Here is a 24,959-nt window from a genome sequence, read left to right on the forward strand (position 1 = left end):
TTTACAGGAAAAATAACATAAAAAACATATTTACAGGAATAAAAACATAACATTCTAAGGTGAAGTATAAATATGTCCTTGAGTATGCATACTGAACAACAATATAAATGAAAAAGGTAAAGTGTTTTATGAGCTGAAATAAAAAATCTTAGAAATGTTCCATATGCACAAAAAGATTCTCTCAAATTTTGTGCACAAATTTGTTTACATCACCGTTATTGAGCATTTCTCCTTTGTCAAGATAATTCATCCACCTAACATGTGTGGCATATCAAGAAGCTGATTAAACAGCATGATCATTACACAAGTGCAAATTGTGCTGGGTACAATAAAAGGCCATTCTAAAATGTTCAGTTTGGTCACACAACACAATGCCACAGATGTCTCAAGTTTTGAGAGAATGTGCAATTGGCATGCTGACTGCAGGAATGTCCACCTGAGCTGTTGCCCGATAATTTAATTTCTCTACCATAAGCCACTTCCAACATAATTTTAGAGAATTTAACAGGACTTCCAACCAGCCTCGGAACCACAGACCACGTGTAACCACGCCAGCCCAGGGCCTCCACATCCGGCTTCTTCACCTGCTGGATCGTCTGAGACCAGCCACCCGGACAGCCAATGAAACAGAGGAGTATTTATGTCTGTAATAAAGCCCATTTGTGGGGGAAAACTCATTGTGATTGGCTGGGACTGGCTCCCCAAAAGGTTGGCCTATGCCATCCCAGGCCCACCCATGGCTGCACCCATGCCCAGTCATGTGAAATCCATAGATTAAGGCCTAATGAATTTTAATTGACTGATTTCCTCATATGAACTGTAACTGAATAAAGTCAATTAAATTGCTGCATGTTTATATTTTTGTTCCGTAAATATGTAGCTTCCCCAGGTCATTGCTGCAAAATACAATATGTTCACAGTCAACTTACCTGATACAATAAGGGTCAATAAATAAGGGTAAATAAATAAGAGCAGAGCCAGGATCTTTGAATGAAGCAGAGCTTAAACATACTGTACATTAAGCAGCTTTATCTAAGACCACTCAAAAAAACCTGAGATTCTCCTCTGTACTGTCATGTAACATACTGGCCTAGTAGTTGAGATCTATCAGTTTTTGGAGTACAATTTTCAAACCACATGCAAACTGTAAAGGAAATACATTTAAATTCCACTGAAACATTTTCTGAAATATCTTAAACAACTGGGCATAAACAAAACATGCTTGGAGATATTAAATGCGATGAAGTCAACGAGGCTGCGTTTACACAGGCAAAGATGATCTATTATATTTCTAAGATAGTCAAGTGACCGCTCTAACAATGGAAATACATGTCCTAAAAGATGGAAGGCAGGTTGGAGGAGGCGAGATCAGCAAGTGGGACCGTTCTAGCCAATGAGAGGGCAGTGTTGAATTTGGTTGACAAAAACTGCTGATTTGCTTCATGAGGCTTATTTGATCTAATAAAAGTTTTGTAATGGTTAGGTTGTTACAAATGCACTGATATAAATGGGCGCACGTGCCATTTGAAAAAACAAACAACTTTGTATTGGAGTTGTGTATGTTGTTAGCACGCGTATCTGGACTCTCATTTGCTAGAATGGTTCTACCTGATCTCGTCTCCTCCCGCCTGCCTTCCATCTTTGAGAACATGTATTTCCATTGTTAGAGCGGTCACTCGACTGTCTTGTCAATATAATATATAATCTTTGGTGATGTACAACTTCGTATCATTGGCTAGGTCTACACAGACAGTCCAATTCTGATCTTTCACCCAATTATAGGCAAAATAGTTGATCTGATTGGTCAAAATGTATTTATTTGATTTAACCCTTATTTTACCAGGTAAGTTGACTGAGAACACATTCTCATTTACCGCAACGACCTGGAGAATAGTTACAGGGGAGAGGATTTGTAAAGACCAATTAGTGGAAAAAGGTCCAAATTGGACTGCCTGTGTGAAAACAGTTACACTATGAAGCTTGTCTAGCATTACATCCAACCACCTGCATGGTCACAGTTATAGGAGAGTCTGAAATGTCCTGGGCTCCACCAAACTATTCGACATGTTTCTGAGATCAGCCACAGAGTGGACCACCCTGTAGCCTAGAAGAGAGAGTGTATCATTGCAGAGCGTCTGCAAAGTCCTCACTATATCAAACCCTAGTCTTAGCCTCCAGCTCTCCGCTGTGGCTTTGGAGTCTCTGGTGGTGGAATACTTATAGTTCCACTCGGATGTAGAAGGCACGCTGTTGTTGGTGTTCTGTGCGATCCACAAGCGCACGTTCTCGTCCATCTCCAGTCCCACAAACTTGTATAGCTCCCGGGCCTTCTCCGCTGGGTTGAGGGCCAGGTCCTCGTAGCGGACCAGGAGGTAGCGTCCACGCAGCCATGCCGGTCTCTGCAGCCCCGTCTCTGCCGACTCCGCCATGTCCCTACAGGTGCTGGTGATCTGCGATAGGTCCACGTAGCGTGGCTTCCTGCCTGTAGCATTCCAGATCTTCCAGGCGCGGAACTGCTCAGAGAAGGCCATCATCCGTGAGGCCAGGATGGCTCTGGGATCACGCACCAAGTGTACGATCCTCAAGTCCAGCCGTGGGTCCTCGGTCAGGGTACGCAGGTCCCCCACCTCCGGAACACGAACTGTCTTGATGGCCACGTGACCCCGCGACAGACATGCCATGGAGGCCAGGGTGAGGTTCAGCGCACCGCACTTCTTGGGGCACCAGGTCTCATCAGGCTGACCCCCAGAGGCCCCCTCCCCACCCTCGGGGCACACAGGGTTGGAGCAGAGTGCTCGGCTGGAGCTACGGCGAAAGAAGGACCCAGTGATGTGTTCCTGGGGCTCGGGGTGGATGTAGTTCTCCAGGAAGCGCAGGTCGCAGGTGTAGAGGTTGAGGAGGAGGTCCCGGTAGGCCCCCAGCAGGGCCCGGCGGTCCAGGGCTCTACGCAGCCTACTGCTGGAGTTGGTGAAGGCCTGTTGGACGTGGTAAAGGGGCTCGAACACATAGAAGATTCCAGGGTGCTGGTTGAAGAGCTGGCCAGTGAAGGAGGAGCCGCTGCGTGTGGTGGTGAACAGGAGGATGTGGCGCCGGGAGGCCGCGGCCGACATTTCCATAGGCAACATGCTGTCGTCACACAGAGCTCTCCACCTGGAGTCTAGATGTACAAAGGGACAAGGAGAGGATCTGTACCCCATGTAATACACATAGAATCCTATTGTACTGTGAAGAATTTCATTAACTACAGTAGCGGCCTTTGCTTCTAGAAAACGATACAGTTGATTAAGTATTAAAGTATTAATAGTAGAATAAAAAATTATAGTCAACCAAGGCCCATAATATTGTTTTACATTTTTCTCATTAATCTGCACACAATGCCCCATAAAGACAAAGTAAAACAGGTTTTTAATTGTTTCTGCAAAATGTATAAAAAAACAACTGAAATATCACATTTACATAACTATTCAGACTCTATACTCAGTACTTTGTTGAAATACCTATGGCAGCGATTACAGCCTTGAGTCTTTTTGGGTATGACGCTACAAGCTTGGCACACCTGTATTTGGGAGTTTCTATCATTATTTTCTGCAGATCCTCTCAAGCTCTGTCAGGTTGGATGGGGAGTGTCACTGCACAGCTATTTTCAGGTCTCTCCAGAGATCTTCGATTGGGTTCAAATCCTGGCTCTGGCACACCAATCAAGGACATTAAGAGACTTGTCCCGACTGTGTGCTTAGAGTCATAGTCCTGTTAGAAGGTGAACCTTCACCCCAGTCTGAGGTCCTGAGCATTCTGGAGCATGTTTTCACCAAGGATCTCTCTGTACTTTTCTCCATTCATCTTTCCCTCGATCCTGACTAGTCTCCCAGTCCCTGCCACTGAAAAACATCTCCCACAGCATGTTGCTGCCACCACCATGCTTCCCCGTAGGGATGGTGCCTTGTTTCCTCCAGACGTGAAGCTTGCATTCAGGCCAAAGTGTTCAATCTGGGTTTAATCAGACCAGATAATCTTGTTTGTCATGGCCTGAGAGTTCTTTAAGTGCCTTTTGGCAAACTCCAAGCGAGCTGTCATGGGCCTTTTACTGAGGAGTGGCTTCCGTCTGGCTATTATACCATAAAAGCCTGATTGGTGGAGCGCTGCAGAGATGGTTGTCTATCTGGAATGTTCCCCCATTTCCACAGAGGAACTCTGGAGTTCTGTCAGAGTGACCATCGGGTTCTTGGTCACCTCCCTGACCAAGGCCCTTTTCCCCCAATTGCTCAGTTTGGCCGGGCGGCCAGCTTGAGGAAGAGTCTTGGTGGTTCCAAACTTCTTCCATTTAAGAATGATGGAGGCCACTGTGTTCTTTGGGACCTTCAATGCTGCAGACATGTTTTGGTACCCTTCCCCAGATCTATGCCTCGACACAATTCTGTCTCTGAGCTCTCTCTACAGACAATTCCTTCGACTTGTCCTGGTTTTTGTTTTTTGCTCTGACATGCACTGTCAACTGTGGGACTTTATATAGACAAGTGAGTGCCTTTCCAAATCATGTCTAATCAATTGAATTTACCACAGGTGGACTCCAATCAAGTTGTAGAAACATCTCAAGGATGATCAATGAAAACAGGATGCACCTGAGCTCAATTTCGATTCTGAATACTTATGTAAGGTATTTTGTTTTTTTTATTTGTAATACATTTGCAAACATTTCTAAAAACCTGCTTCGTCATGATGGGGTATTGTGTGTAGATTGATGACAGAAAAAACATTTAATACATTTTAGAATAAGGCTGTAACGTAACAAAATATGGAAATAGTCAAGGGGTCTGAATACTTTTCTCGAATGCACTGTACAATATTAATGGTCTTGGTTGACTATTATTCTTTATTCCACTACTTTATGAATACAACTTTGAATATTAATTGGTTGACTAATCCACTCAAAACTGTATTTTGTTATTTTTGTGTAACTTGCCACATCATATTTGCTTCTCGAAAATCCTAAATCTTGAAAACTTGACTGCTGACATACAAAACATTGTGGGAATGTATCAAGAGTGGATTAATTTTTAAAAAATTAAAAAGATAGCTTTGGTATTTTTTCTTTAAGGAGATTATTTGTTAAATTATTCCTTTAAGGAGAACACCTTCAGACAAAGATGTTCTGCAATCAACCCTAAGTTCTTAACACATAGACACATCGAAAGAAAGAAGCTTAGAAAATAAAATAGAATCTGGTTTCATCATCATAACAGAGGACTGAGAAAAACCAAGTGAAGATTCTATCAAGCCAATTTCCTTAATAATTCAGAAGGTAAACATGCATGAGTAAGATGCTTGTCTGTCGATGTTTACCCAGGGACCAGTGAAATGGTTCCTCTAAATATAGAGCAGATTGCTACCATGTGTAATTACTGCTGATGAGGAGTTGATTGCAAATGGGACGTTACTTTTATGCGGAGACGAGCTTGACGAAAGGTGCATACAGCCACCGCACGAAAGCTGATTAATTAAGATAAATTGGAAGATAATTGTCAAATTAATCAAAATGAATCACAGATATTACATCTCTCTCATCCTCTCCTCCATGAAAAAGGGGAATTCCCTTGGTGAAGGATTAGCCTACCATTTTCTCTCTCGAGTGTCACTGACTAATGCCCCCACACAAACAAATGTGGCTTTTATGTGGGAAAAACATTGACAAAATCAAACTTGTGAACCTTAAATGTACAGTACCAGTCAAAAGTTTTGGGGTTTTCTTTATTTGTACTATTTTCTACATTGTAGAACAATAGTGAAGACATCGAAACTATGAAATAACACATATGGAGTCATGTAGTAACCAAAAAAGTGTTAAACAAATCAAAATAGATTCTTTAAAGTAGCTACCCATTGCCTTGATGACAGCCTTGCACATTCTTGGCATTCTCTCAACCAGCTTCATCTGGAATGCTTTTCAAACAGCCTTGAAGGAGTTCCCACATATGCTGAGCTCTTGTTGGCTGCTTTTCCTTCACTCTGCGGTCCAACTTATCCCAAACCATCTCAATTGGGTTGCGGTCGTGTGATTGTGGAGGCCAGGTCATCTGATGCAGCACTCCATCACTCTCCTTCTTGGTCAAATAGCCCTTACACAGCCTGGAGGTTGGTTGGGTCATTGTCCAATTAAAAAAAAACAAATGATAGTCCCAATAAGCGCAAACCAGATCGGGTGGAATACCGCTGCAGAATGCTGTGGTAGCCATGCTGATTAAGTGTGCCTTGAATTCTAAATAAATCACTGAAAGTGTCACCAACAAAGCACCCCCACACCATCACACTTCCTCCTCCATGCTTCACAGTGGGAATCACACATGCAGAGATCATAAGTTCACCTATTTTGCATCTCACAAAGACACGGTGGTTGGAACCAAAAATCGCAAATTTGGACTCATCAGACCAAAGGACAGATTTCCACAGGTCTAATGTCCATTGATCGTGTTTCTTGACCCAAGCAAATCTCTTCTTATTATTGGTGTCCTTTAGTAGTGTTTTTTTTGCAGCAATTCAACCATGAAGGCCTGATTCACACATTCTCCTCTGAACAGTTGATGTTGAGATGTGTCTGTTACTTGAACTCTGTGAAGCATTTATTTGGGCTGAAATTTCTGAGGCTGGTAACTCTAATGAACTTATCCTCTGTAGCAGAGGTAATTCTGGGTCTTCCTTTCCTGGGACGGTCCTCATGAGAGCCAGTTTCATCATTGCGCTGAATGGTTTTTGTGACTGCACTTGAAGAAACGTTCAAAATTCTTTACATTTTCCGTATTGACTGACCTTCATGTCGTTTCTCTTTGCTTATTTGAGCTGTTCTTGCAATAATATGGACTTGGTCTTTTACCAAATAGGGCTATCTTCTATATACCACCCCTACCTTGTCACAACACAACTGATTGGCTCAAACTCGTTAAGAAGGAAAGAAATTCCACAAATTGACTTTTAACAAGGCACACCTGTTACTTGAAATGTATTCCCAGTGACTACCTCATGAAGCTGGTTGAGAGAATGGTTACTGGTTACTACATGATTCCATATGTGTTATTTTATAGTTTTGATGTCTTCACTAGTATTCTACAATGTAGAAAATAGTCAAAACAAAGAAAAACCTTTGAATGAGTAGGTGTGTCCAAACTTTTAACTGGTATTGTATATACTCAATAATGAGTTATATGAAATATATTATCAATCAATTATAAAATAGGAACATCTATGTATGCCCTCTACTGGTCACATTTAGAGTGACTGCTGGCCATCAGTTGAAATTGTCACGTAAAGAAGAACACAAATTAGAATGTCTAGATACATAATAGTAATTTTCAAGGAATATTGTAATTAACTGGAGAACAAAATATGTACAGTAGAACATATAGCTACTTCTGTACAGTAGAACAGATAGCTACTTCTGTACAGTAGAACATATCGCTACAGTTCTTCTGTACAGTAGAACAGACAGCTATTTCTGTACAATGGAACATATAGCTCCAGTTCTGTACATTAGAACATATATCTACTTCTGTACAGTAGAACAAATATCTTCTTCTGGACAGTAGAACAGATAGCTACGCTACTTCTGTACAGTAGAACAGATAGCTATGCTACTTCTGTACAGTAGAACAGATAGCTACGCTACTTCTGTACAGTAGAACAGATAGCTAATTCTGTACAGTAGAACAGATAGCTACTTCTCTACAGTAGAAAAGATAGCTACAGTACTTCTGTACAGTAGAACAGATAGCTACTTCGGTACAGTAGAACATACATCTATAGTATTTCTGTACAGCAGAACAGATAGATACTTCTGGACAGTAGAACATATAGCTACTTCTGTACAGTAGAACAGATAGCTATGCTTCTTCTGTACAGTAGAACAGATAGCTACGCTACTTCTGTACAGTAGAACAGATAGCTATGCTTCTTCTGTACAGTAGAACAGATAGCTACGCTACTTCTGTACAGTAGAACAGATAGCTACGCTACTTCTGTACAGTAGAACAGATAGCTATGCTACTTCTCTACAGTAGAAAAGATAGCTACAGTACTTCTGTACAGCAGAACAGATAGATACTTCAGTACAGTAGAAGAGAGAGCTTATTCTGTACAATAGAATATTTTGCTACTTCTGTACAGTAGAACAGATTGCTACAGTACTTCTGTACAGTAGAACAGATAGCTACAGTACTTCTCTACAGTAGAACATATAGCTACAGTTATTCTGTACAGTAGAACAGATAGCTACAGTACTTCTGTACAGTAGAACATATAGCTACAGTACTTCTGTACAGTAGAACAGATAGCTACAGCACTTCTCTACAGTAGAACATATAGCTACAGTTCTTCTGTACAGTAGAACAGATAGCTACAGTACTTCTGTACAGTAGAACATATAGCTACAGTACTTCTGTACAGTAGAACAGATAGCTACTTATGTACAGTAGAACAGATAGCTACAGTACTTCAGTACAGTAGAACAAATAGCTACAGTACTTCAGTACAGTAGAACAAATAGCTACAGTACTTCTGTACAGTAGAACATATAGCTACAGTTCTTCTCTACAGTAGAACCTATAGCTACTTCTGTTTGTTGCTCTGTGTTGTTATGTGTTTGTTATGTGTTGTTATGTGCTATATATACGGTCCAGCCATTTTGTTCTGTATTAGTGGTTACATGCTTGGCAGAGTCATGCCTATACCTTTGGACAGCAGGCTCCGGCTGTGGTAGACACACACAAAGTAGGCTACAACATACAGTAGAACATGTGCTTCCTAAGCCAAATAAAGCACAGCCACTTTGTGCTTGTTTTTCTTTGTGTGTGCTTGGCATAGTTTTGACACTACCTTTGGCTGTGGGCTCTGGAAATAGTGGACTCCTTAGTAGACACACAAAGTAGAAACAGTGGAATGTGTGCTCCCTAAGCCATTTAGAGTACAGCCACTTGTGCTTTTTGTTGTGCATTAGTGGCTACATGCTGGAGTTTTGTCCTACCTTTGGGCTGTCGGCTCTGGCAGTGGTAGACGCCACCGTGGCAGGGCCCAGACAGGGAGTCCCTCAGGGTGCGGATGGCTGTGTACTGGACCCCCAGAGAGGCACACACCAGCAACAGCACTGTCTTCCAGGAGCACTCCATCCTGCCTCCTCCTCCGCCCCTACATCCTACATGCTGCAGCCACCGGGGGAAACATAGAGAGGTCACACTCTCCTCAGGTAAACGTGGTGCAGAAGAGTAGGCATTTGGGATTTGACATTTTGACTTTCATCTTTCTGCAGACATTCTGACTAGATCAGATTTGTACCATAGCTTATTATCAGTACATACAAGGGAGCTACAATAACAAATGACCATTTAAACACATATTACCAGAATAACTCAACCTTAATATTTCAACCGTACAGTATATAGCATATGTACACTGATAACTGATGGCTGTCTTCATCTAAACCCGAAGTCTCTGCAGTGAAATCATAGTTTGTTTACCATTGGGAAAGAGAGACCTGGGTTAAAATACCGAAGCAATAAAAGGCATTAGAGCAAAAAGCCTCTATTTTCCCACCTTCAGGTTAATGGTAGGTAATAGCACCTGCCGATCCAGATTATTAAAACCCCTTCCAGCTATGCTTCCACAAACACTCCAAATTGCTCTCTTAGCACTTAGTGAAATAGATCCAAATAGCTCCACACATGAGCAAATATCATCAAAGCCATACCTTGACAGTACTAAATGTATAAATAGAAGGAGAAATTGGAAATGCCGCCTCTTTCTCTCTCTCTCCATCCCTCCACCATCCCTTCTCCCTTTTAATTCCTCATGTTCATTGATGATGTTTATGTTTTTGTGGCAGGTTAATGTCCCCAGGAACATTTCTTACAGCCCAGAGATAAGCTTTTGACGTTCCATTCATCACAAACAGGCAGCATCCCTCCCTGCCATAGACATTCACTGTAAAGAATGGGATCAAAAATTGCCCACATCATAGTAGACATAATCTAGCACAAGAGCAATAAACTAGCACAATAAAATATTATTTGATTATTTTAACTCTAGGAAAATCAAAGGTAGTGAATTGTAAGACTGATCTGTCTGTCTGAAGTGTCAATGATTTCCATGAAAAATGTTTATCTGAGCATGAATGATTGAATGAGATCAAATAATGAGTAACTTTGACCAGGCTACTTAATACCATTGATTCTCAGGGAAAGAAAAGAACAGGCAATCAGCCGTTATGACAGTACATGTACAGCCTGTATGCATATTGGAGATCATGTGAATCCTCAGTGACTAGTTTGGTTTTCATTGCCATTCATAATCAGAGCTCACAGACCCTCCGCTCCTTGTCCTCCCGAGACAACAGAAGCAGATGCCAAGTGTACGGATTAAAGCAATTTGATTTGTAAGGGACTTGTCTTCCCTCTCAAGATCTGGCATTTTGCCGCTATGGGATTCCTCCCAAACATTCCATCAACAGCTCGAAAACGGACTTTGTGTTTTGAATTGTCTGTTGGCCTCATCTATTTTTCATAGCATAACAGCATTACAGAGGATAAATGCCTCGGGGGATGATAGGTTTTAGAAGACACAGTGTGTCTCACGCTGGGTGTTGTTTTTGAAGAATTACAGAGGGACCTGAGCAGGTGTTTTTCTAGTCTAAATAAAAGGGACAACAGGAGATAATGGCTTTTGTGCTTTAAAGTCCAGAGATGGGGGGGTGGTCGTTGAAGTGAGGTATGGGGGGGGGGAGAGAGGCTTTTGGGAAGCAGGTGAAAGCGGTGACAATGGACAATACTGACAACTAAAAGTCTGAATTAATTTAATTATTGGTTACGTACACAGTTTAGCAGATGTCATAGTGGGTGCAGCAAAATGCTTATGTTACTAGCTCCTAACAGTGTATTAAAATGTCAAACAAGTACACATAATATTCAATTAAAACTAGAAATGAAGAATGAACAATGAAGAATGTCAGGACGAATCCAATGAACAAACAAAATAACACTGTATCAGTAATTCAAATGCAATATATGCATATATACACCAAAATATATAGTCAGTGTATCTGTACAGTATGATGTGTACAGCAGTAGATATATTACAGTGAGCTATGTTGAGAATCCAGTGTAGTGCTGTCAGAGTGTGGACGAGCGGCGCTCCCTCACTTCTTTCAATTTGAGAATACATGGAGCTGGTAAAACTATTTCTGGAAAATTAATTCTGAGAAATTCTCAATAAATTATATTTAATTACCACAAAAATTCCATGAAAAACGATAGCATGAGAAACCAAATAAATGTGTATACGTAGCAGCCTAGAGGTAGGTAAATAGTGTTTTCTTCCTCGTCTTCCCTCTGGCGGTGGAGAGAATGATGAACTATTCTGCTACTTGTTTGCACTGCGGAGGCCCGTCGGAGGCTTGACCACATTGGCCAATCAGAATGTTGAAAAAAAATCTAAATTCACTGTGTGTCTGCCTTGATGTTCATAAAACTCCATGGACCACTCTTGCGAAGTGGAACCCAGAATGATATGTGACACCCAAGCCAGAGTGGCCACCGCAAAGCCCAAGAGCCTGACCCTCTCTGGAAGTTGCTGTAGCCCTTCCTCAGGATATTTAGCCTACATTGGCTATTGGTTGAGACGCAGGACCCGTTCTATCTTTGTATGTCAGGTTTTGTATTTGGGCCAAGTTGGAGGTAATAATGCATTTACTGTAGGTTACCGTTTATTGAGATGAATGAATACACCACAACAAAGGCTTGAATTTATGGCTGTTTTAAAAAACTACTTCCTGCAATTGTACATACTAATGATTTATTTTCACTACTTGTAACAAGGCACAAGTCGAGACCCAGATGCAGATTCAGGAGGCAGATGGTTGGAGTCTTAGAATGTTTATTAATCCAAAGGGGTAGGCAAGAGAATGGTCGTGGACATGCAAAGAGGTCAAAACCAGATCAGAGTCCAGGAGGTACAGAGTGACAAACAGAAACAGGCAAGGGTCAAAACATGGAGGACTATAAAAAGGAGAATGCAAAAAGCAGGAGAAAGGGGAAACTGCTGGTTGACTTGGAAACATACAAGACGAACTGGCGCACAGAGACAGGAAACACAGAGATAAATACATTGGGGAAAATCAGCAACACCTGGAGGGGGTGGAGACAATCACAAGGACAGGTGAAACAGATCAGTGCGTGACAACTTTGTCAATTGATTTGATATCATGTATAGTCTATGCAAATAAATGAATAGTTCTGTAATAGGTTATATTGTAACTACGTGTTCAATCCAATTTTATTCATGAAACAGCGTGTAAACTATGCAATACAATAAAATGCCTACTCTCAAATAGAGCTGTTCTCGCAAACAGTGCAATGATGTTAAGCTATATCTACAGTGCCTTGCGAAAGTATTCGGCCCCCTTGAACTTTGCGACCTTTTGCCACATTTCAGGCTTCAAACATAAAGATATAAAACTGTATTTTTTTTGTGAAGAATCAACAACAAGTGGGACACAATCATGAAGTGGAATGACATTTATTGGATATTTCAAACTTTTTTAACAAATCAAAAACAGAAAAATTGGGCGTGCAAAATTATTCAGCCCCTTTACTTTCAGTGCAGCAAACTCTCTCCAGAAGTTCAGTGAGGATCTCTGAATGATCCAATGTTGACCTAAATGACTAATGATGATAAATACAATCCACCTGTGTGTAATCAAGTCTCCGTATAAATGCACCTGCACTGTGATAGTCTCAGAGGTCCGTTAAAAGCGCAGAGAGCATCATGAAGAACAAGGAACACACCAGGCAGGTCCGAGATACTGTTGTGAAGAAGTTTAAAGCCGGATTTGGATACAAAAAGATTTCCCAAGCTTTAAACATCCCAAGGAGCACTGTGCAAGCGATAATATTGAAATGGAAGGAGTATCAGACCACTGCAAATCTACCAAGACCTGGCCGTCCCTCTAAACTTTCAGCTCATACAAGGAGAAGACTGATCAGAGATGCAGCCAAGAGGCCCATGATCACTCTGGATGAACTGCAGAGATCTACAGCTGAGGTGGGAGACTCTGTCCATAGGACAACAATCAGTCGTATACAGTGCCTTGCGAAAGTATTCGGCCCCCTTGAACTTTGCGACCTTTTGCCACATTTCAGGCTTCAAACATAAAGATATAAAACTGTATTTTTTTGTGAAGAATCAACAACAAGTGGGACACAATCATGAAGTGGAACGACATTTATTGGATATTTCAAACTTTTTTAACAAATCAAAAACTGAAAAATTGGCCGTGCAAAATTATTCAGACCCCTTAAGTTAATACTTTGTAGCGCCACCTTTTGCTGCGATTACAGCTGTAAGTCGCTTGGAGTATGTCTCTATCAGTTTTGCACATCGAGAGACTGAAATTTTTTCCCATTCCTCCTTGCAAAACAGCTCGAGCTCAGTGAGGTTGGATGGAGAGCATTTGTGAACAGCAGTTTTCAGTTCTTTCCACAGATTCTCGATTGGATTCAGGTCTGGACTTTGACTTGGCCATTCTAACACCTGGATATGTTTATTTTTGAACCATTCCATTGTAGATTTTGCTTTATGTTTTGGATCATTGTCTTGTTGGAAGACAAATCTCCGTCCCAGTCTCAGGTCTTTTGCAGACTCCATCAGGTTTTTTTCCAGAATGGTCCTGTATTTGGCTCCACACCTCCTTCCATCAGCAAGGGCATTGAAGATGAAACGTGGCTGGGTCTTTCAGCATGACAATGATCCCAAACACACCGCCCGGGCAACGAAGGAGTGGCTTCGTAAGAAGCATTTCAAGGTCCTGGAGTGCCCTAGCCAGTCTCCAGATCTCAACCCCATAGAAAATCTTTGGAGGGAATTGAAAGTCCGTGTTGCCCAGCAACAGCCCCAAAACATCACTGCTCTAGAGGAGATCGGCATGGAGGAATGGGCCAAAATACCAGCAACAGTGTGTGAAAACCTTGTGAAGACTTACAGAAAACGTTTGACCCCTGTCATTGCCAACAAAGGGTATATAACAAAGTATTGAGATAAACTTTTGTTATTGACCAAATACTTATTTTCCACCATAATTTGCAAATAAATTCATAAAAAATCCTACAATGTGATTTTCTGGATTTTTTCCCCCTCATTTTGTCTGTCATAGTTGAAGTGTACCTATGATGAAAATTACAGGCCTCTCTCATCTTTTTAAGTGGGAGAACTTGCACAATTGGTGGCTGACTAAATACTTTTTTGCCCCACTGTACATGTTTTAGTATCCTTCCCCAGATCTGTGCCTCAACACAATCCTGTCTCGGAGCTCTACAGACAATTCCTTTGACTTCATGGCTTGGTTTTTGCTCTGACATGCACTGTCAACTGTGGAACTTTATATAGACAGGAATTTACCACAGGTGGACCCCATGACACGCCCTGACTTTAGAGATTATTTTTATGTCTCTATTTTGTGTTCTTAATCAGAGGCAGCTGTCTATCGCTGTCTCTGATTGAGAACCATATTTAGGTAGCCTTTTCCCACCTGTGTTTTGTGGGTAGTTGTTTCCTGTTTTGGGTCTGCACGAGACAGAACTGTTTTAGTTTTGTTCGTTCTCTTTGTTGTTTTTTATTCCGTGTTCAGTTCAATTAGTAAATCATGAACCCTTCCCACGCTGCTCTTTGGTCCTCTTCTTCAAACAGCCATTACAGAACTACCCACCACCAAAGGACCAAGCAGCGTGGAAGAGAGGACTGGATATGGGAGGACATTCTGGACGGCAAGGGATCCTACACATGGGAGGAGATCCTGGCTGGAAGGAATCGCCTCCCATGGGAACAGGTGGAGACAGCCAGGAGAGCAGAGGCAGCAGGAGAAAGGAACCAGCGGTATGAGGGAACACAACTGGCAAGGAAACCCGAGAGGCAGCCCCAACAAAAAATTTTTGGGGGTATACAGGGAGTGTGGTGGAGTCAGGTTGAAGACCTGAGCCCACTCCCCGTTCTTACCGGGGCGAGCATGTGACTGGTCAGGCCCAGTGCTATGGGGGATGCGCACTGTGTCTCGGCCGAGCATTCACAGGCCGGTGTGCTTGGTGCCAGCGTCCCGCATTTGCCGGGTGGAAGCTGGGTGGGGCCAGCTCTGCGCTCGAGACCGCCAGTGCGCATCCACGGCCAGTGTGTCCGGTGCCTCGGCCAAGGAGGAGGCCGTCTGTATGTCTCCCCAGTCTGGTGAGTCACGTGCCTGTTCCCAGAACCAGGTATCCTATGTGTCTCCCCAGCCTGGTGAGTCCTGTGCCTGTCTCCTGTCCGGAGTTGCCAGAGTCGCCCTCCTGTCCGGAGCTGCCAGAGTCGCCCTCCTGTCCGGAGATGCCAGAGTCGCCCTCCTGTCCGGAGCTGCCTGAGTCGCCCTCCTGTCCGGAGCTGCCAGAGTCGCCCTCCTGTCCGGAGCTGCCAGAGTCGCCCTCCTGTCCGGAGCTGCCAGAGTCGCCCTCCTGTCCGGAGCTGCCAGAGTCGCCCTCCTGTCCGGAGCTGCCAGAGTCGCCCTCCTGTCCGGAGCTGCCAGAGTCACCCTCCTGTCCGGGGCCCGCTGCCAGAGTCGCCAGTCCGGGGTCAGCGGCGAGGGTCCCCGCTCCAGAGGCGCCGCATAAGGTGGAGCGGGGTCCATGTCCCGCACCAGAGCCGCCACCGCGGATAGATGCCCACCCAGACCCTCCCCTATAGGTTTAGGTTTTGTGGCCGGAGTCCGCACTTTTTTGGGGGTGAGAGATCCTTTTTATGTCTCTATTTTGGTTTGGTCAGGGCGTGGGTTGGGGTGGGCATTCTATGTTTTGTTTTCTATGTTTTCTATATCTGTGTGTTTAGCCGGGTGTGGTGTTCAATCAGAGGCAGCTGTCTATCGTTGTCTCTAATTGAGAACCATACTTAGGTAGCCTTTTCCCACCTGTGTTTTGTGGGTAGTTGTTTTTTGTTTTGTGTTTCTGCACCTGACAGGACTGTTTTGTTTTCGTTCATTCTCTTTGTTATTTTGTTTTGTGTTCAGTTTAAATAAAAATAACATGAACACTTACCACGCTGCGCTTTGGTCGACACCTTCATGCGATGACCGTTACACTCCAATCAAGTTGTAGAAACATCTCAAGGATGATCAATGGAAACAGGATGCATCTAAACTCAATTGCGAGTCTCATAGCAAAGGGTTTGAATATGTATGTAAATAAGGTATTTATGTTTTTTAATATATTTGCAAAACCTTGACCTATAGGGGAGGGTCTGGGTGGGCGTCTGTCCGCGGTGGCGGCTCTGGCGCGGGACGCGGACTCCACTTCATCATTGTCTTAGTCCGCCTTATTGTCCGCCTCCGTGGCTTTCTCACCATGGCCACCCTACTCAATGACCCCACTGGACAGAGGGGCTGCTTGGGACAGAGGGGCAGCTCGGGACAGAGGTGGGGCAGCTGCTCGGGACAGAGGGGCAGCTCGGGACAGAGGTGGGGCAGCTGCTCGGGACAGAGGGACAGCTGCTCGGGACAGAGGTGCGGCAGCAGCTCTGGGCAGAGGGGCTCCGGCAGCGGCGCAGGACAGGCGGGAGGCTCCGGCGGTGGCGCCGGACAGGTGGGAGGCTCCGGCGGCGGCACCGGACAGGCGGGAGGCTCCGGCAGCGGCGCCGGACAGGCGGGAGAATCCGGCAGCGGCGCCGGACAGGCGGGAGGCTCCGGCAGCGGCGCCGGGCAGGCGGGAGGCTCCGGCAGCGGCGCCGGACAGGCGGGAGACTCCGGCAGCAGCGCCGGGCAGACAGGACCACCTGCAGGAAGGAGACAGAGAGACAGCCTGGTGCGTGGGGCTGCCACAGGAACCACCAGGCTGGGGAGACCTTCAGGAGGCTTGGGGTTAGGAGGAGGCACCTGAAGGACCGGGCTGTGGGGGAGCACTGGAGCTCTGGTGCGCAACCTTGGCACCACTTCCCCAGGCTGGATAACCACTCTAGCCCGGACCCTCCAGAGTGCAGGCACAGGTTGAACCGGGCTGTGGGTAAGCACGGGAGATCTAGTGCTTACTACACGCACCTCTCCCTTAGGCTCCATTCCCACAGTCGCCCGGTACGAGCGGAGCGCAGGCAGGAGACGCACTGCACCCTCCCAGCACCCCGGAGACACAGCACGCAGAGCTGGCGCAGGATACCCTGGACCAAAACTGCGTACCGGCGACCAGACCCGCTGAGCAGGCACCATACGCCCTGGCTCGATGCCCGAGCTCGCATGACACTTTCGGGGGGCTGTCCTATAGCGCACCGGGCTATGGACACGTACTGGCAACACCGTGCGCTTAACCGCATAACACGGTGCCTGACCAGTAACGCGCTGCTTATAATAAGCACGAGGAGTGAGCGCAGGTCTGCTACCTGGCTTAGCTTCACCCCTCGTGTGCCCCCCCCAAAAAAAATTTGGGGCTGCCTCTCGTACCTGTTGCACTGCCCTGCTGCCTTCGCCAACCTCATTCTCCTGTAACCTTCCTTGAAATGCTCCATCGAATCCCAGGCGGGCTCCGGCACTCTCCCTGGGTCGATGGCCCATCTGTCTATCTCCTCCCAAGTTGTGTAGTCCTGTGAAGCCGGCCGCTGTTGTTGCTGCTGCTGCTGCCGTCGCTGCCTTTTACCACACCGCTTGGTCCTTGGTTGGTGGGTGATTCTGTCAGCGGTGTCCTCCTCTTCATCTGAAGAGGAGAGGCGAAAAGGATCTGAGGACCAATACGCGGCGTGGTAAGTGTCCATGGTCAATCTTTAATAAAGAAAGTAGTGAACACTGAAAACTATACAAAACCAGTAAACAAAATAACAACCGTGAAGCTAATCATATGGACTGTGCTGAAACAAGCCATCAACATAGACAATCACCCACAAAAAAACAGTGCAACCCAGGCTACCTAAGTATGATTCTCAATCAGAGACAACTAATGACACCTGCCTCTGATTGAGAACCATACTAGGCCGAAAACATAGAAATGGCCCAAAACATAGAAAAACAAACATAGACTGCCCACCCAACTCACGCCCTGACCATACTAAATAAATACAAAACAATGGAAATAAAGGTCAGAACGTGACAGTAACGTAGCTAAATGTGGGAAAAGTCAAGGGGTCTGAATACTTTCCGAATGCACTGTATATATAGTCTTGCCCACATTAAGTACAAGTTCAAAACCAACCAGAGCATTTTGTAAAGCAACAAAGTCAGTTTGCCGCTCTAGCAACGCCTGGTTGTCACGTTCTGACCTTTATTTCCGTTGTTTTGTATTTATTTAGTATGGTCAGGGCGTGAGTTGGGTGGGCAGTCTATGTTTGTTTTTCTATGTTTTGGGGCATTTCTATGTTTTCGGCCTAGTATGGTTCTCAATCAGAGGCAGGTGTCATTAGTTGTCTCTGATTGAGAATCATACTTAGGTAGCCTGGGTTGCACTGTTTGTTTGTGGGTGATTGTCTATGTTAGTGGCTTGTGTCTGCACAGGTCTCATTTTGTAGCTTCACGGTCGAATTTGGTTTATTGTTTTTGTTACTCGTTTGTATAGTGTTCAGTCTTTCTTTATTAAAGATTTTACCATGGACACTTACCACGCCGCATATTGGTCCTCTGATCCTTCTCGCCTCTCCTCTTCAGACGAAGAGGAGGACGACCGTGACACTGGTCTACATTTGGGGCAATGGCATACATAACAGCCTGCATGAAGAGGAATATTACGAGTTTTAACAGAGACCAATATCATTTATTTAAATAGTAAATAGAACAGGTCCCAATACCGACCCCTGTGGTACACCTTTGGGAATATCCCAGAACATAGACTTAACACCATCAGAAATCACACATTGTGTCCTATCTGATAAATAGTTCTCAAACCACTTGCATGAAGTCTGATCCAGGCCCATTTCAGTGAACATTTGAATGACAGTGTGATGGTCAACAGTGTCAAAGACTTTGGAAAGGTCTATCAATAAGGAAGCACACTCATTTTTATAATCTAAGCAATTTAACACATTATGTAAAACAAGCGTAGCAGCTGAAACGGTGTTATGTCCAGGACTAAAACCGGATTTGGTGCTATCCTTCAGCACCACAAGTTGGTTCAACTTCTTTAACATCATTGTGCTTCAATCGCTTAAAACGACATTTCATCTAGATCAGTTGCCTACGCCCTATGTCTCATGTCTCACAAGATCACATAATGATTAATTTGACTTTTAAATAACAGAACCGAGTATAATACCATAGCATAGTAGACCTATAACGTTACTGCTATACCAAAAACACCTAATTTCTAATGAGATTTTAAGATGGTTAGTCCAAAAAATATATATCATGCTCCAAAACTCAACAGAGCGTGCCACTGGGTAGGTTATATGCTTTGATTGAAACAAAATACAGGAAGTCTAATAGTTTGTTAATTAATTAAAACTTCTTGATGCTACCCATCCCTTTAGCGGGATAATTGTCATCAACAACCGCTGAATTGTAGAGCGCCACATTCAAATAATATTACTAAAAATATGTATATTCATGAAATGAAAGTGCAATATAGTAAAACACAGCTTAGCCTTTTGTTAATCCACCTGTCGTGTCAGATTTTGAAAATATGCTTCACAGCGAAAGCAATCCAAGCGTTTGTGTAAGTTTATTGATCGCTCTACAAAACATTATGAACCCCTAGCATCAAGTAACTTGGTCATGAAAATCAGAAAAGCAATCAAATGAATCCTTTACCTTTGATGATCTTCGGATGTTTTCACTCACAAGACTCCCAGTTACACAATAAATGTTCCTTTGTTCCATAAAGATTATTTTTATAACCGAAATACCTCTGTTTGTTTGTCACGTTATGTTCAGAAATCCACAGGAAAGAGCGATCACGACAACGCAGACGAAAATTCCAAATAGTATCCCTAATGTCCACAGAAACATGTCAAACGTTTTTTATAATCAATCCTCAGGTTGTTTTAAAATATATAATTGATAATATATCAACCGCAGCTGTCTTTTTCAGTAGGAGAGGGACAGACAATGGCTGCCTAAACTCTGTTGCGCGAGCAAAACGCTGCTGGCACCCAGCCATACAATGACACGATCTTATCGTTCTCGCTCATTTTTCAAAATAAAAGCCTGAAACTATGTCTAACGACTGTTGACACCTTGAGGAAGCGAAAGGAAAAGGAATCTGGTTGATATCCCTTTAAATGGAGCAAAGGCAGGCTATGGAACATGGAGTTTTCAAAATAGAAGCCACTTCCTGGTTTGATTTTCCTCAGGGTTTCGCCTGCAATATCAGTTCTGTTATACTCACAGACAATATTTTGACCGTTTTGGAAACATTAGAGTGTTTTCCATCCTAATCTGTCAATTATATGCATATTCTAGCATCTGGTCCTGAGAAATAGGCCATTTACTTCGGGAACGTTATTTTTCCAAACATAAAAATAGTGCCCCCTAGCTTCAAGAGGTTTAAGACCATCTGCTCTAATTCACTCACCAAACAGTTATTCAAGAAGATCTTAATGCATCTTCCCATGAAACTGATTGAGATCAATCAAATGATTGTCATGGACCAGTAAAATGTGAAGAATTATCATTCACGATTGACAGTGATGATGGCCTATTTTGAAAGCAGGTAACCTATACCTAACTTGGTGTTTGAGGGTATTAAAAAAATAAAATGTTCTTTAGACAATATGTGTGGGCATAGTGCAATTGAAGTATGTGTTCTATGTATATTCTATAATGATGGGCCATTTGATTGGCTGTCGGTACAAACTTTGATTGACAAAATTATGATGTCATTTAAAAAACAATAACACTACAACACTGATGGGTGTATGCATGTGTGAGTGTACAGTACCAGTCAAAAGTTTGGACACACCTACCCATTCAAAGGTTTTTCTTTATATTTACTATTTTCTACATTGTAGAATAATAGTAAAGACATCAAAACTATGAAATAACATATATGGAATCTTGTAGTAACTAAAAAAGTGTTAAACAAATCAACATATATTTTATATTTGAGATTCTTCAAAGTAGCCTCCCTTCGCCTTGATGACAGCTTTGCACACTCTTGGCATTCTCTCAACCAGCTTCATGAGGTAGTCACCTGGAATGCATTACACTTAAAAGGTGTACCTTCTTAAAAGTGAATTTGTGGAATTTATTTCCTTCTTAATGTATCTGAGCCAATCAATTGTGTTCTGACAAGGTAGGGGTGGTATACAGAAGATAGCCCTATTTGGTAAAATACCAAGTCCATATTATGGCTAGAACAGGTCAAATACCCAATGAGAAATGACAGTCCATCATTACTTTAAGACATGAAGGCCAGTCAATACGGAACATTTCTAGTTTCTTCAAGTGCAGTCTCAAAAAACATCAAGCATTATGATGAAACTGGCTCTCAATAGGACCGCCACAAGAAAGGAAGACCCAGAGCTAACTCTGCTGCAGAGGATAAGTTCATCAGAGTTACCAGCCTCAGAAATCGCATCCCAAATAAATGCTTCACAGAGTTTAAGTGACAGACACATCTCAACATCAACTTTTCAGAGGACACTGTGTGAATCAGGCCTTCATGGTCTAATTGCTGCAAAGAAACAACTACTAAAGGACACCAGTAAGAAGAAGAGACTTGCTTGGGCCAAGAAACACGAGCAATGGATATTAGACCGGTGGAAATCTGTCCTTTGGTTTGCGCTTAGTGGGAGTATCATTTGTTTTTCAAAAAGACAATGACACACCTCCAGGCTGTGTAAGGGCTATTTGACCAAGAAGGAGAGTGATGGAGTGTTGATTCAGATGACCTGGCCTCCACAATCACCCGACCTCAACCCAATTGAGATGGTTTTGGATGAGTTGGACAGCAGAGTGAAGGAAAAGCAGCCAACAAGTGCTTAGCATATATGGGAACGGTTGGAAAAGCATTCCATGTGAAGCTGGTTGTGAGAATCCCAAAAGTGTGCAAAACTTTGAAGTTTTGGGTGGCTACTTTGAAGAATATGGGTGGCTACTTTGAAGAATATAAAATATATTTTGGTTTGTTTAACACGTTTTTGGTTACTACATGATTCCATATGCGTTATTTCATAGTTTTGATGTCTTCACTACTATTCCACAATGTACAAAATAGTAAAAATAAAGAAAAACCCTTGAATGAGTAGGTGTGTCCAAACTTTTGACTGGTACTGTATATGTGAGTACAGGAGTCCGCTAGTGTATGAGGTGTGTGTGTGTGTGTGTGTGTGTGTGTATGACCTGGTGTGTGTGTGTTTTGTGTGAGTGAGTCTATCTTTGCCTCTTACGACAGGAGGTGGTGGGCTCGGTGGCTGTTCAACAGTCTGGAGATAGAAGCTGTTTATCAGACTTAAGGTCCTGGCTTACTGCTAGATTGTAGCAGAGTGAACAGACTGTGACTCGGGTGGCTGAGGTCCTTATGATCTTCTTGGCCTTCCTTTGACACAGAGTACTGTACATTTCCTAGAGGGCAGGCAGCATACATGCAACACACCAAGGTTTGGACAAGACATTCAACATCATACAAATATTTCACAACACATTCTCACACATATTCCTGTCCAATCACACTTGAAACAGCCTCTCTCTCTCTCTCTCTCGAAACAGCCTCTCTCTCTCTCCCTAACACAGGGAGCATGCCATGTACCATCTGGAACAGCGTAAACTTGCACAGCACAGCACAGCCACAGGCAAAGCAGCTAAGAGAGAAGAGAGCACTCTCAGAGAGAGGGGAGCTCCACTAACCAGAGGCTACAGATGAACCCCCGCAATATGAGAGAAGATGAATCTAGTCCTACATGCCTCCTCGAGCTCAAAGGAAAAAGAAGTGCACACTGGCACTTTTAGATGTGGAGAGGTCAATTGTGGATCTTCTCTTGTGTGTACTTACAGCACCTGTATTTACACTGACTGCATAGACATGATTATGATTCAATATGATATGAATGCATCATGCAACATGCAAAAAGAGGCAGGTGTGTGCATGAACACATACACACATTCACATAGCCTGCATTTCCCTAGCCAAGTGCAATATCAATTTGTTAGACAATAGATAGGCTACAAGGTAAGAAAAATATTAAAAAAACATAACATTATAAAAGGTGCATTTTAAACAAAAAAGTGATGTCTAAATGCAGTGTAATTCAAATAAAAACGTTATATCTGTCTTCCCTATCAAAGCAACAGGGTGGAAAGCACAGTAAATAAATATACAATGTTATGACATGTTGTCTATATAGGCCTACTACTTCTTCAAGATATAAGAAATCACACAACTATGTAAACTATCAGTGGCGCGGACTCGGAGCCAACATCCTCCAACATAACCTTAGGGAGTCTACGGTGCACCGTTCGGTACCTGTGTAGTCCAGGTAAGAGTGAGTTCAAGCAAAGTCCATCGTTATTTATCACCGGTCCGGCAGATAGGCTACGATCGATATCTGACAGTATAGATAATAATTTCTCACACTTCAAAGTCACACAAATACTGACGTATGAAAGAAGACGAATAGCGAGCAAAGCACAAAACAACAATACAATTAAAACCCTGCTTCATCTTACCATATAAACTCTCTGCCAAATCAGCTCCGTAACATCAAATGCATTGGTGGCACCCTTGTTACAGAAGCTCCGTCAGCACGTTCTTGTTCTCGACTGTGTGTCCAGCAGCGGAGTGTGGGATGAGAGGAATGGGAACTGAGTGTCAGAGCAGGCAGCGAGCGGCTTGTAGAAAGGCGCGAAGGGATGGAGCAGCAAGAGAGAGCGTGAGTAGGAAAAGCAGTAGGCAAGCCACCCCAGTGTCATTTTATGCCCAAGGCTGACTCCAAAGTTAATTTATTTCGATGTATTTATATAATAGCCTTTGAATCATCACACATTTTATAATAACTGTAAATCTATACTAGATTTGTGGAAACAGGTGCATATGGTAAGCAAAACAACCTGATGGGCTATTGATAACTATTGGAACTATTCTGTATTTAGTGCCTGTGTCCATTTTGTTTAGCGTTATGTGAACGTATACAGTATATTGTAATTCTGCAGTGTGCAGAATATCTCCAACATCTATTTTCATCAATGCAGCCAGGAGGGATGCCTCCGCACATCCAGATCATCAGAGGCAGTTTACAATACATCACTGCCGTGCTCTCCACAGGGATTTACCCTGGACCCACTAGCCTACTTACCCCTCAAATGGAGCGGCAATGGCAGGACACACACAGCCTCCCCACGATATTACAGTGACACTATGACCCCTATTTTTCTTCATTTTCTGTGGATGATGCATGCTATCATAACCTATGTTGCCCTGATAGCAGTCTAGCAGGCTTGCTCAGTTAACTATGTGCCTGTGGGGTAAAGGGTCCTCTAGCTCCTCTTGCCCCGGGGGGTTATTTTGGGGTTCGAGCTCACCTTTAGCAGCTCAATTACTCCCAGGTGGTCGATTTTGTTAACCGTGGTTATGTCCTATTTATATTGCCGTACAGGATTTGTTTTTGGAGCTGCCCTTTCATCTTAGAAACGTTTGTCCCTCTGACAGTGCTCTTTATGACCACCAGAGTTTGTGTGCCCTTTTCCGACCTTTGTTTTAACCTTTAAACGTCTCCAGAAAACAGAGCAAAACAAAGCCAAACAAAAGTGATCCCAGAGCAGGGCTTTGGGGCCCTGCTACAACATCACAAACACAAAGATAGGCCAAGGCAGATTCCCAGCCAAAGCTATATTGTACAGTACAAGGCAAGCAAACATACAGAAAGGGGTTTTAGCTGCCAAGAACACTGAGGGAGCCTTGCACTCAACTGTATCTCTCTGGTCCTCCATTCCCGCATACCTGCTATCGTACCATCCATCCTCAACTCAAAACAGCATAACGCCCACACCTCTTAATCTTTCATTATAGTGG

General features: G+C 43.4%; 1 protein-coding gene across 1 annotated transcript; it reads right to left on the reverse strand.

Annotated features, from left to right (window-relative positions):
- Positions 1-413: 413 nt before the first annotated feature.
- On the reverse strand, positions 414-23,760 carry LOC110522853 (carbohydrate sulfotransferase 1-like). Its single transcript, XM_021601320.2, has 3 exons — positions 23,618-23,760; positions 9,008-9,182; positions 414-3,157 (listed from the first exon to the last, which is right to left on the reverse strand). The coding sequence occupies exons 1-3, from the start codon at positions 23,618-23,620 to the stop codon at positions 2,019-2,021; spliced, it is 1,317 nt and encodes a 438-aa protein (XP_021456995.1). The 5' UTR covers positions 23,621-23,760; the 3' UTR covers positions 414-2,018.
- Between the last annotated feature and the right edge of the window lie 1,199 nt (positions 23,761-24,959).

Source organism: Oncorhynchus mykiss, chromosome 1 (genome assembly GCF_013265735.2).
Source record: "Oncorhynchus mykiss isolate Arlee chromosome 1, USDA_OmykA_1.1, whole genome shotgun sequence".
Lineage (NCBI taxonomy): Eukaryota > Metazoa > Chordata > Actinopteri > Salmoniformes > Salmonidae > Oncorhynchus > Oncorhynchus mykiss.

Bases quoted from the DNA above. Each gene is read 5' to 3' on its own strand.
- LOC110522853 (XM_021601320.2), bottom strand. The intron at 3,158-9,007 runs GTAGGACAAAAC...TTGTACATCTAG, and splicing joins CCAGAGCCGACAGCCCAAAG to ACTCCAGGTGGAGAGCTCTG.